This window comes from Pleurodeles waltl, chromosome 2_2, assembly GCF_031143425.1.
Source record: "Pleurodeles waltl isolate 20211129_DDA chromosome 2_2, aPleWal1.hap1.20221129, whole genome shotgun sequence".
NCBI lineage: Eukaryota > Metazoa > Chordata > Amphibia > Caudata > Salamandridae > Pleurodeles > Pleurodeles waltl.
The window spans coordinates 466,261,954-466,274,977 of NC_090439.1; the positions used below are offsets into that span (position 1 = coordinate 466,261,954).

At 40.6% G+C, this 13,024-nt stretch overlaps 1 protein-coding gene across 1 annotated transcript in view; it reads left to right on the plus strand.

Annotated features, from left to right (window-relative positions):
- Positions 1-9,346, plus strand: part of LOC138276402 (adhesion G protein-coupled receptor E1-like) — a 30,859-nt gene extending 21,513 nt beyond the window's left edge. The window contains exon 4 of the mRNA XM_069219190.1: positions 4,171-9,346. Coding sequence (XP_069075291.1) covers positions 4,171-4,331 — 161 coding nt within the window. The 3' untranslated portion in view covers positions 4,332-9,346. The remainder of the gene's footprint in view (positions 1-4,170) is intronic.
- Positions 9,347-13,024: the final 3,678 nt, after the last annotated feature.

Below are 13,024 nucleotides of genomic sequence, written 5' to 3' on the forward strand. Positions count from 1 at the left end.
ATTCCCCAGAAGGAGGGGACAAGTCAGAACTGAACGAAAAGGTTCAAGATTCCTCAGGAAAGATCACAGGTCCATCAAATGGACATGGTGCAAAGAGAAGACTAAGCATATCACCAATAAAACAAAGGACTGAAGAAAGTTTGAACGAGGGAGGAAGGCCAAAAGTGAAAGAGAAAAGAAAAGAAGTAATTGTCGGGGCGTCATCCCCGAGTGAAGAAAAAGACTCGACAAAAGAGGAAAGTACCAGCGAGGCAGAATCGAAAAGGGAAGCCAAATTGAAAAGGAAAAGGATACCAAACAGGAGATATTCCGGTCCTGAATGGGCATATGCAGTCAATGACGATTGGACTGACGAGTTTGTATCTCTAAGCATCGAGAACGAAGAAGAAGAAGAGATACCAATAGAAAAGAAAAGTTTTATAGACTCTGTCGATTGAAAGAGTAATAAATGATATTGCTTGCTACAATCTAACGTGAAACAAACAACCAGCTGAGACATTGCTAAACCGGATGAGACTTGCTGAACTGATAAAGACTGAGTTATTGCCGAATTGAGACAAATGCTGCTAACCGATAAGTGACTGGCCTTTTGAAGAAGACGGTGTGAACATTGCGCTCGTTCAGCTTTGTAACTGAATTGCTAAATAGTTTTATTTTATAGGTGCTTCCAGCTCTCTGATTCTATATAGATCATGACGCAAAACAATAGAAAGAAATATTGTAAATATGTGTGTATAGGCTTGGTAATTACATGTGTACTAATAATAATGGCAATTGTGCTTGGAATGCATGGAAAGGGTGAGAATGAGAATATTGAGGCTTCTACTTTTGCTCCTGTTACTGTCACTGAACTAACCGCATTGAAAAGATTAGAAATAGATGAGAGGCTCTTGCATGATAGGAAGGAGCTTTCGTATAACGTTTTCTATCGCTTGCTAACAGAATATGTTGAGACTATGGATGCGAAGGATTGTTACGTGTGTACACAGATACCGACATCAGTAAAGGAAGGGGTGACTTATCACCACATGCCACTTACATACGGGATTACGTGTAGTATAGTAATGTCTAGGTTTTATGGTCAAACTAACATACAGTATTTTTATTCGAATTATGATGTTACCTTTGCATATGTTCCTATAATAGCGCAGCTAAGCCAGATTGCTAAAGATTGGGATGCTAAAATAATGAGAGAATTTTTCGAGCCAATGCAACCTTTTGAAACGGCTCACGCTCATAGGGAAAATCTTACCTGCTCACTCTCTGCAGTAGAAATAAGCTTTTTAGATCGCACAGATGATAGAAGGGCACAAATGAAGGCGAAATTAGAAAAAGAGCTACATAAGAGGACTTCAGTAGATAATTATGATTTTGCTGCAATAAAGACACAAGGGAAAATAGCTTTAGATGCTTGGCATGTAGGGAAATTTTGTATATATCGAGGTGAATCTTATTATGACAACATTTTCGTAGGAGCAAGTGAGTGTAAACATACGTTTATCTTTAAGGCCAAATGGACATTCATGATGAACGGACTTGACCCTGTCATTCCAGGTGTATATTACATTTGTGGGTATAATGCCTATTATCGTCTTCCAAAGGGGTGGTGGGGGAGATGTTATTTGGGTATAGTGTTCCCAAAGGTTTATCAACTGGATGACCCATCGATGATTCAAAAGACATCTGGATCCCATCGTATCCAGAAAAGAGAGACCGCAGCTGCTGTGGTAGGAGATATATTTGGAGCCATGATTCCTTCATTGGGAGTTGTGCTGAATTCCATCAAAATAAGAAAGTTGTCTACTATAGTGGATAACATGTTGACAAAGTTTTCAGGTGCTATAATCCTGATAGATGCTGAACTTGCAGCGGAAAGAGCTATGACTCTTCAAAATAGGCTTGCTTTAGACATTCTTTTAGCAAAGGATGGTGGCGTTTGCAAAATGCTTGGTGCACGACACTGTTGTACATATATTCCTGACAATAGTGTGAAAATTAAAACTATGCTTGCTAATCTAACAAAAGAGAGTGCAGATTTGAAGGAATTGAAAGAACCAGGAGTGTGGGAGAAGGTTGGAAAAGGACTTGCTTCAGTGGGAAATTGGATTGGGGGAATTTGGAATGGAATATTGTTAAAAATAATAGAAGGAATTTTAATAGTGATAATTTGCATATTTGGAATTTGGGGAATAAAAAGGGGAATAATAATGATTATGGAAAGAATTAAGAGAAGAAAAGAAGAGAAAATTACGAAAAGAATGGCAGAGGAATACAAAGTGCAAACTAGGGGAATTAAAAGGAAAAGAGAACTGACAGAATTTTAATGGAATAACATTTGTGGGCATGATTTGGTGTGATGACAAGTAGTCATCAGAGGAGGGATTGATGAAGCAGAAAATGAAGGTTTTACATTTATTAGAGCGTAAACGTAGTGTGAAATAATCATGTGTGACTTTAACCGAACTAATAAAGATTGTACGGGGACAAAATGTGCCCTCAGAGTAGTTTGCCAACATTTATACGCGTGCTTTATATAACGTGGTGTACTAGAATTGCACTAATCCAACATAATCACAAACGTGTGCTACGATTTGCTTGTTTGAAATGTTTTAGCTTAGCATGACTTTAGCGCAGGCTTCGGCCTAGTGGCCTGGTCTCACGGTTTAGATGCTCGTATTTTTCCACTGTGCTAATAAACGTGTATTTTTGCTTGAAGCTGTACTTTTCCACTGAGATCGTTCACATGCTTATTTTAAGGTTTCGTGCCAGCCTGGCATATTTTCTCTTTACTCCAAGGTCGATCTGCAGGTGCGGACAATGGAAGCTCTGAAAGTGAGTTAATTGGCATAAAATGTTGCAACTTGCGTACCCATCTCCAAGGATAATGTATGCTTAAGTAAAAGCTTGAGAGCTGTCGTTTTTGATTGGACAATTTGAAGCTAACCTATGAACCCTCCAATGGAAGACCCTACTGGATTTGAACTGTTGTCTATAAAAACCAGGTGTACGAGAAGAAAGTAGCCATTATTGCTATTATCAGCTATTACCAGCTCGATACCCGCCATTTTGCAGACTTCGTAGCTATTATGGCCCACTTTGCTGCGACGCCATTTTGAGAGACTTTGATGCTTTCTCTAATCGAGAGAAAGAGACTTTAAATGATTCTTGCCCTAGAGACTTTAACTTTGATTTGTCCCTTTGCATGAAGTAGTAGTTCTACCTTGCCGCCGTGAGGCAATTGCCCCGTCCACCCCTGCCCCTTTGCCCCGTCCCATGCCGATCGAAACGGTACCCATGCAGATCGAGAAACGGTACCTGTGAGACGAAGACTTCCTTGAATGCTGATCGTAATTGGTAAATATGAAAGGAAATTGTAAAAATTGCATTGTGTTTCTTTTAGGTAACCAACTGCTGATTTTGATAAGAGCCCTAGTTAGGAGTTTTTCTAAATTAATGTTGCTAAATTGTTTTTGCATGAAGTCCCACATGCCGATGCTAATTTGAGGTTAGACAAGGATTCCTTATGTCGTACGATGCAATTTGAGATCTTGTTATGCTGACTAAATGTATGCAATTAGTTCGTTACAGATTATAGTATTAGTGATTTGCATTGCCATTATCGAATGCCTTGTGATTCAAATGCTACATAGATTGCACTTGTTTCGTCGCTATGGACAGCTATTAATGTTCATTTACGTTTATCATTTGGTGTTGAGACACATTTATATTGTGCTAGCTTTGTTAATATAGGGAAATAAATTCACTAACTTTGAATAAACTGGTGTGGTTATTCCTGACTGAAAGGTCAGGGTTCGCCGAAATGTATTCTGGATTAATTGTCAAGTGTTATGTTGATCAAGGTATTGCTTATGTTCGTTATTGATTATTGATTTGATGCAACTGATCGATATAGGGTACAGAGAGTCCCACTTAGTCAAAAGATTCATCGGCCTAAAGAGCGTCCAAAGTACCGGTAAAATACTAGTACGGACCGCTCTATCACTTCCTAAACTAGGAGAGGAATTAAGGGTAAAAGGTGGTATCTTGAATCACTTTTTTAATGGAGGAAATGGTAAGAAGACAAAGATTTCCTGTCATTGCCACTGAAAGCGATAGAACAGAGAGAAAGAATACACTTGCGATGTTTAACTGTTTTTTTTATTTTTTCAGATGGAAACACCCGCACAACAGAGCATTCCCTCATCATTGGAAATACCGATTCAAGTTCTACTGTCAGATGGAACTGCACAACAGATCTGAAAGACCATGAAAATCTTATTCCTGTGACAGCCCCAACAAAATATGAATGTAACATAGCTATAAAAAGCTAATTAAATGTAACTTCTGCGGGGCATTATTACTGGGTATAAAGCTCTGACTTTAGTAGTTGAGAGGCAGGCATTTCCCATTCCCTAACATAATTCCCTAGTTTCTCAGGGAGTTTACAACGTATTCTATCACCAGTAAGTGCTCTTGGTCTTATGTTATATTACAGTTTCAATGTCCAGAAATAATTATTAGGACTGTCATTTTCATTCAGCTTTCTCATATCTCATCGGCTTTAGCACATTGATCTTTCTCTCAAACATTTCCTTTGTACTTCCCTTTTAATGCGATCCCAATTCTATTTTCACAGCTTCTTTAATTAGTTTATCATTTGTACCTGCACCTGCCCTGATGAAGGAGGTCCTCATGTCTACCACCATATTTTTAAGAATGTCATTACAGTGTTATCAAGAGGAAATCATATTCTTTGACAATTTTTTTCTTAACTGACACCTCTTTAATGTGCCCGTATTCATGATCAAATTTATAGACATGGGGTATTTAAATGTCTCTATCACGTTTTCTATTTCGCACAGCTCTTACAGATAAGACTAAAGTAGGGGGTACTCGTCAGTGCCTATCTACCTTTCCAAGAAAGTGGGCCTATGAATTGTTAGTAAGTACAAGCATCAAGATCTAGCAGGACCAGTTTGGCACAAATTGATGTAAATGTATTAACCTGGACTAGCATCTGGGCACATCATGAGACGCATGCAAGTAAATCAGTATACTGCAAACATGCTAGCTGCAAGATTTTGAGTAAGTAACTGAGACAAAATAATTGAGTCAGAAAAAAAAACCTTTACTGTTCCCTGCACCCTCCCTGCCAAAGTAGCTCTGACAGGATTCCAGGGTGTGCATTCTGCAAAGGCCAGAGAGGGTGTGTAGGTGATGAGGTCTTGCAGCATACCAGCAATGGGAGGGTGAGACGCTGGAAAGTGAGCATGGAATACCTGCACTCTCAGGCGCTTGAACTGGAAAGGGTGAGCAGGATTTGATGCACTCTTCCAGAAGTTGTGGTTAAGACAAGATAAACTACCTGAAAAGTGGTGATAGTAAATGTACTACACACATCATCGAACTGCCATAAGTCAGTGCTGACACTACAAAGGGAACAGTGGCAGCCTTGACAGCCCCTTCTTTCCAATGTCTCTCCTTTTTAGGGTCGAGCCTGCGTCGCATGCGCTCGCGCATGCGTATCGCTAGTGAGACACTTTAGGAATTAGAAAAGGGCTCTGAGCCCCGTCGACGTTAAGTCAGTGTCTTTCATTGGCAAGTTGGCTTGCCTGTTAGAATCCGCTTCTTTTGATTGCTGGAAGGCACGCACACGTCATGCCTTTTCCGTGGTCAGCCCACCTCGAGCACAGCGACCAAGTACGGAAAACATGCGAGGCTCGCTGTGGTTGTGGACTACTTTTTCTCTGTTTTCGGAGCATTGTTAATCGCACTTTTGCCGGTTTCGTTAATAAACACAATTTGTGTGAACTGTACAGCGCAATCGCGCTGTTTTTTTCTTTAAATGCAGGAAAATCTAGTGTCATGAGCACGAAATGTAATGTATCACAGCGAAACTGACAACGTGAAGGAACACACTTTTGTGTAAAATACGCATCTTTTCTGCAAACACACTGTTCAACTATTTGTATTCTCTTGTACCTCCACCTTGTCTGGATTTTGACTGTTAGACAGGAAAACTATCCATATTTAACATCTAAAGTAAGAGGTATATATCATGAAACTAGATCGCACCAGGCTTGGCTGACCCACGTGCTGTTGCTAATAGTTAAATCTTTTTTTAAATCATTTATAGGCTCATTTTCCGATTAGCTGATAAGTGAAAATCATGCAAGCTTTTCTTAAGTACGGAATCCGTGGTAGTGGCTGGCAGGCCTTCTGTGTCATAGCACAATTATTGATGTGGGTATTAATGTTTCCTGCCAACAGTTTTACTTAGTGCATAAATGATTAATACTTTTTTTCATTCAGCCATGTTGGCGTGGGGCATTGTCGATTACATTTTCTTCACCTAATTTGTGAGAAACCCTTGCTTATAAATTAAACTATTACATTATATTCATGTAGGAATTTCGAATATTTACCTAGATAAATCTAGTAGCCAAGATAATGGCTAACATTACTTGTCATAGCTAGCAAATACAAATATAAAGACTGGTTTGGCTTGGTTTGCAATTGCTTTGAGAGCTTCAGAATTTTCTAAATAAATGAGATGGGTATTACTCTCTCACTCTGTCTGGCTATTGTACAGATGACAAACTGTTTGAAATGAATGCACATGCGCGTTGTCGTCTAGAACTAAACAGAGTTTTTGTTTCTAGCGAACCCTTAATGCCAGAAAATCCTTTCTGAAATAAAAGGTTTTGTGTACACGTTTTTAAATGGGTTTACAAGACAGTAGCTTGTCGCACCTTTGTATTTCACATCCCTTTGGCTCACACACAGTTCATTTACTCTGTCATCCATTCCGTACTATTGTAAGGAGTCTGTCAGCATCGTGACATCATGTTCCCAATGCTGTGTAAAGAAATACCAATGGTAAACCCGTAGTTCTTTAAGGACAAAATGTGACTCTCAGCTGGTTCCCTTCCCTGAAAAAATGAACAGCTCAACCAGTCCAGAGCACTGACATGGTGCCTGCCTCCCTCCTGCATGAGCAGCATCAGTATGGCCCATGTAGCACTTTAATCAGTCTCCAACATGTTATACGCCGAGAGAATTCCCTGTTGGACTAGGCAGGCCTGCGTTATTTGCTCCTTCCTCAGGCAGACCCCAGCAGCAAATATTTCCAGTCACACAGCCGTTGTACACTGTGCTTTCTTTCTGTGACGTCATTAGTTTATCGACGTCACGCTTAAGTCACATGATCAGCGCAGCAGCTCCAACCAGTATGCCATTCCAAAGATGATGAATGCTCATCCTCATTGAAACTGCATAAGCCAAATAAGCAGGATATATAAAACAAAGACGGCTACAGCACACACATGTACATGACACAGTATGAAAGGCAAGGTGTGTGAAAAGCATGTGAGGGACAGGTGGATTGTCTAGGCAGAATGAGTTATCCCAGACAGAGACAAGCTGTCTCAGGGCACCGGAACATTGGCAGCAGACCTGTCTAGAAAGGATGAGGAGGCTGCTCCTGGGCACTTCAGGCAGACCCATGATTAGCCCCAGGTCTCCGCCATCTCAGAGATAAGACCGGGGAATCACTGTTTGCAATAACACAACAGTGTCCTGAGCAGTGGCAAAGCTTGGGAGCAGAACTTGCTGTCACTCTGTACCCACAGCCTAGTACTACCTCACATGCCTGTTTGGGACAGCCACAAAGGGCCAGATGTATGAAAGCATTTTGCATTTGCAAACAGTGCGAATGCCCGTTTGCGAATGCAAAATGCCATTTCAGAATGTATGAAATACATTCTGAACGCAATTTTAAAGAATCGCTAAAATAGCGATTCCTTAAAATTGCGACCCTGTTTAGAGAGTCTCTAAATTAGAAATCGCAAATAAGGATTCCTTATTTGCGATTTCTTAGCACATGTATGAAGTAATTCCTCAATGCGATTTTGGCATTTAGGAATCGCTAATTACCACCAAGTTGAACTTGGTGGTAACCATGTGCAAAATTTAAAAATGCATTTAAAATGCATTTTTAAATTGTACATGTAAAGCACACATGACGTTTTGGCATGTGTGCACCCTACATGTCCCCACAAAAAAAATTGTGGTGCAGCAGAGGGGGCCTTAGACCCCCAGCACCATGGGGTTTTGCATTTCCAAAATTGCAATTTCTGGTTCAGACATCGCAATTTTGGAAATGCAAAAAATTTGCAGATATGTGCCAACAGCCCCATAGCTGCGAATGGGGCCGGTATCGCAATTTGCGAATCGGTAATAGCATTTGCGATTTTTAAGAAATCGCTATTACCGATTCGCAAATGTGATACATTGCACTTTGCAAGTCGGAAATAGCGATTTCTTAAAAATCGCTATTTCCGAATCGCAAAGGGCCGTTATGATACATCTGGCCCTAAATCACTCTGCAGCCCTTGTGCAGTGCTGGTGCCACCAGAAAATTCAGATTACTTTCCATTTGAACCTGACAAATGGAATTAAGGTAGTATTAGCTGTAGTATGGGTTGGCGGGGCATTTTAAGCCGGTCAGAGTTCCCTCAAAGCTCCATCCACCTAAGTGACATTTTTGTGACCATTTTAGTTCTTCAAGTTTAGCTCGACCCACCAGGAATCTCTTTAAATTGGCAACAGATGCCAAAATGCTTAAGAACATTGTGAGCATCATAATCGACATATATTTTGGAATCACGTTTGGATGAGTTATACAAACATTTCTCGAAATATGATTTCCCATTGTGTGTGAAGCATGAACAGGACAAGTAAATGTGTAGCTTGTGAGTGCTCTTTACCTGAATGCAAGCACCCCAATGTGCTCTTTATTAGGGACTCGTGCCCCAAAAATTGCGGAATACCAAATTCGAACTATTAAGGAAGATTAATAGCACTTCACTCCAAGTTGCCACTTTGTCTTTAATCGCATTGTGCTTGTTTTGTTATTTTGCACAAGGGGACGAGAAGCTCAGAATTTCTCTCCTAAGGTGGATGTGGCGCTCCAGGTACCAGGAAGTCCTTAGATTGGTTAATTTGTGGGTAGGAAGTCAGTTTAACTTCACTCGATGTTGGCTGGTGGATCTGAGAGGGTGCTCTGTAGGACACGTAAAGGCAGCATTTCAGGTAGGTTGGACGGATAGTGGATGGAAAAATTGGTGAGCGGATACTGGGATCCTTTAATTGGGGATGTCTGTCAGAGCTGGGGGATGATTAATAGATAGTTTTGATATGTATTAGTGAGGTACGGTTATTATTATCACTGTCATGTTTTGACTAACTGCACACCTGACCTAGTAAAGCGCTCTTTTGCACCTATATTGGGTCCTTATTGCAGACCGTTTGTCCAATGTAGGATCTTAATAAATTATGCAATAAAAGCCTGCTGAGTAACAGAGCTTGTGGTCCCCATCTTTTTATGGTAATGTTTGCAGTAGGTTAAGGACCAATGTAATTATATCAATTTATTTTTGACTTTGAAAAATGTTCATGTGCTCTGGTCCATCAAGCTGTGACTTCAGATCACATGTTTTCTAAGCTTAGAAGCTCACTACAGTATCTTCAAAAATATTAATATTTTTGATTCACTTCTGTGTTAAAAAAGACAACTGCACAATTGTACATTCGAATCAAATTTTACTTACAACAATTTTGACGATGTTTCAGGAGAACAACAGATATTGTTCTTGACTCTGTGGAACACACCTTCTCACTGACTTTCCTGCAAGGCAGTTAAATTGTCCTTCAAGGTGGGCTAATTTACTTCATTCATGAAAGAGTGAGGGGAGAATTACTGCTATTGATGTTTGGGTTGCAGATGAAGAGCAGGTTGCTCCTTCTGCTGGTGGTTCTACAGAAATTTTCCCTTGCATAAGGAAATTGAGTCATCTGTACTGTGTCTTTGGAAATGTGGTTCTGGCCCGGGTAACAGTCTTGGGAAGATGCGACTGAAGGACATTTATGGGAGATCTGTCTGTCATTTCAATGCCATTTTGTGATGATTGCGTGAGCATGGGGAACGTGTATACCAACAGTACCTGTTGGCTGCATTGTGATTTTTATGTGCTTACCTCTAATATTCAGTGCTTAGTTTGTAAAGCAATAAGTGCACCTGCACTCATTTTTTAAGAGGCCGCCACCCGCTTCCACAATTAGCACCATCCAGTTCCACAACAGGCAAAAAAACACTTCTTACTCTTGGCTTGCCCTGGTGCTAGCTTCTCCACTGTTTTACATAACACATTTATATCTTTAACCTATGGGGTTGCTTGGCTTTAGCATCTCTCGAAGTTCCTATCCCTACTGGATACTGTCGCTCACCTGTATGAGAATGACTGGCGTACAAGAAGTCAAGAAACAAATCTTTCAACTAAGCAAGATTCACATTCAGTCCAAGGAACAGGTCTCGCTTTGACTGCAATTCTTCTTTAGAGCATATAAATAAAAACTATAGCTGAAATCTCATGGAATCGTCCAGACATTGTAAGAGTCCCTTCATTCGCATATCAGCTAAAGATATGTCAAAATTAGGCTGTGGTCACCCTATTGCCAAAAATAGTTTCCAATCCCCTCATGATCCTAATATTTCTGTAGCATTCGCAATGGCTGGCCCTCCTGCAACATAATGTTTTTCTGCTCTTGAAATGTAACTTTCCCATTCAAAAGAACAACTGCTTCTAAACATGAAATCAGGGCCCAGTTTACAAAGGGACTTATGACTCTTAAAGTTACCTGTACCGAGTCTGCGCACTCAAGGCAGAGCCTTCGCATGGCGCACTGCATAGTGCGACATGCGGAGATTTGTCCCAAGTGCAGAGAGTCTACCACGAGTGTGGAGACTCCACCCTGAGTGCAGAGACTCTGCGCTCATAACCCAAGTCATGAGTCCCTTTATGAATCGTGCCCTCCGTCTTCATTATTCCTCATTTAGGGATGTGGTTGCTATTTCCACAAGCTTTTTAGCCACTGTAGACATTGTCTAGCAGTCATTTTGAGTGCTAATTATGATGGTAAAGGAATAGCATTGATCTGCCAACGGTGCCGGCGTTAGGGCAGTGTGACCCGTGCAGCTGCACCTGGCGCTGACTTTGGTGGGGGAAGGCTGTGTTTAAAAATACCCTTTGGTTTAGAACGTCCTTGTGCATCCAGCAGTTTTCAGGTAACTCCAAAAAAGTCAACATAACCCTGGTGAGTAATGTTCCTACTGGTGAGAGATCGGAATTTGGTCTAGTGAAACTTTCGGCTCGTCCTAAAGTAGTTTTGAGGGTTAATGTGCCAGCTGCAAAGAACGTGTACCGTGCAGATCACAGGACTGTGCGTGACTGTGTGCGTCCCACTGCCTTCAGAGATACCTGGCCTGGGAGGATTTCTTCGTTGTCTACTCCTTTCTTACGCAGGTGGTGAGATTTGCTGCTCAATAGTATGTAAAAGACTGGCTAACAATAAAATACAGTTTTAATGAGTAGGCGGAAAATATTTGCCACCTACATCGGAAAATAATTTATGCACAGACGCCAGCATTTCATTTAATATAGAACCTTTCAAATCAAAGCCTACCGCAACTGTGGCTAATTTAATGTAAATACACTCTAACTACGGTTAACTAATAATGCAAACAGCACACATTATGAGCGATCTCAATGTGACATTTCACGTGAATAAATGTAAGCAATGATTACACGAGGGATCAATTATCATGTTACGGAAGTCAAATGAAATTTAATGACATTGCGTCACTAATTTTCCAGTTGCATAACAAGTAGAGGCCAATTCAAAACAAGCCAATTAGGAGTCATTGGATACAAGGGGGCGAGCCAGTATTCTCACTTTCCTTCCCTCGGAATGTGCATGGTGGGTTGCTGAAATTACCACTTCATTTGGATCTAAAAGTCATGGGCAGTCAGGTGACATGGTGTGTGTCATAGTGCTTAATTTGTAAATGAACACATGCGGTTCCCAAAGCTCTCTTCTTAAACACGCGGCTGCTGCAATCAAATGTGCTATCACAGAATACTGAGGCGGTGTATTCCTGAAGCCATCTCTGGCCTCTGCAATCTGTTTACAACCATTCCCTGCCCCTTCAGCTCTCTCTTGCAGCTTTCTGCTTTCTCCCTTTGTGATACTTTTTCTTTTTTTTCTTCCTCCGCCTTTCCCATATGTGTCATTTGCTCACAGCAAATGCTTGAGGCGGAAGAATAAGTGCCGGCCCTCAAAAATAAGTGCTGGTGCTCAGCACCGGAAACAACAAGCTCAAATTAAGCACTGGTGTGTCATATAGTCACATGGGATGTATGATCAGGGGTGCTGAAATTATGCGATTCTGCAGACGAAATGTTTTCGCATCATTATGAATGTGCTGCATTTGCCGCATAATCCTTCATCTGCTGCACAATCTGCTAACAAAAAAAATGTTTCTAGCTGAAAAGGATCAAAAAGTTACTAAAACCACGACGATGTGCTGTGCGTGCAGTAAAATACAATTCACAAAGGTTAACTGATTATTTTTCAGTTGCTTATTTCTGTATTTAGCTGTAAAAATCGTTCTAATGAGGGGAAATCTTTTTCCAGACAGTATTACCATGTGTAAAAATCACAAAATTTTGAAGTAGTAGTAGCAAAATAACTGCTGCATTATGCTGCGTATTTTCCCTTTTCTTGCTGTATAATTTAGTTAACTTTGTCGCATAATTAAGTGCTTCCCTGGTGCATGATTTTAGTGGCCCTCTGTGAGACCCAGGTTGGCATGGTGCACAAAAGAGTCCGGGAGCCTGCAAGGAAGTGCTATTGGCACGAATTAAAGCTGTTAATATTGATAACGCGTCCCTTTATGATAATTTATTATACATCAGGACTCGTTTTAGGCCAATTAATCTTTTGACCTAGTTGAGAGACACCTTAGGACGAGATAGCTAATCAATATGTCAATCAATACGTCAATAATGTCATCAATATTTATTACAACAATGCATTTCACTTTAGTCAAAGACATCAATCAATTCAAGACACCACCATGACCTTACAGGCATAAATAGCCACACCAGTTTAGTAGAATTTTATG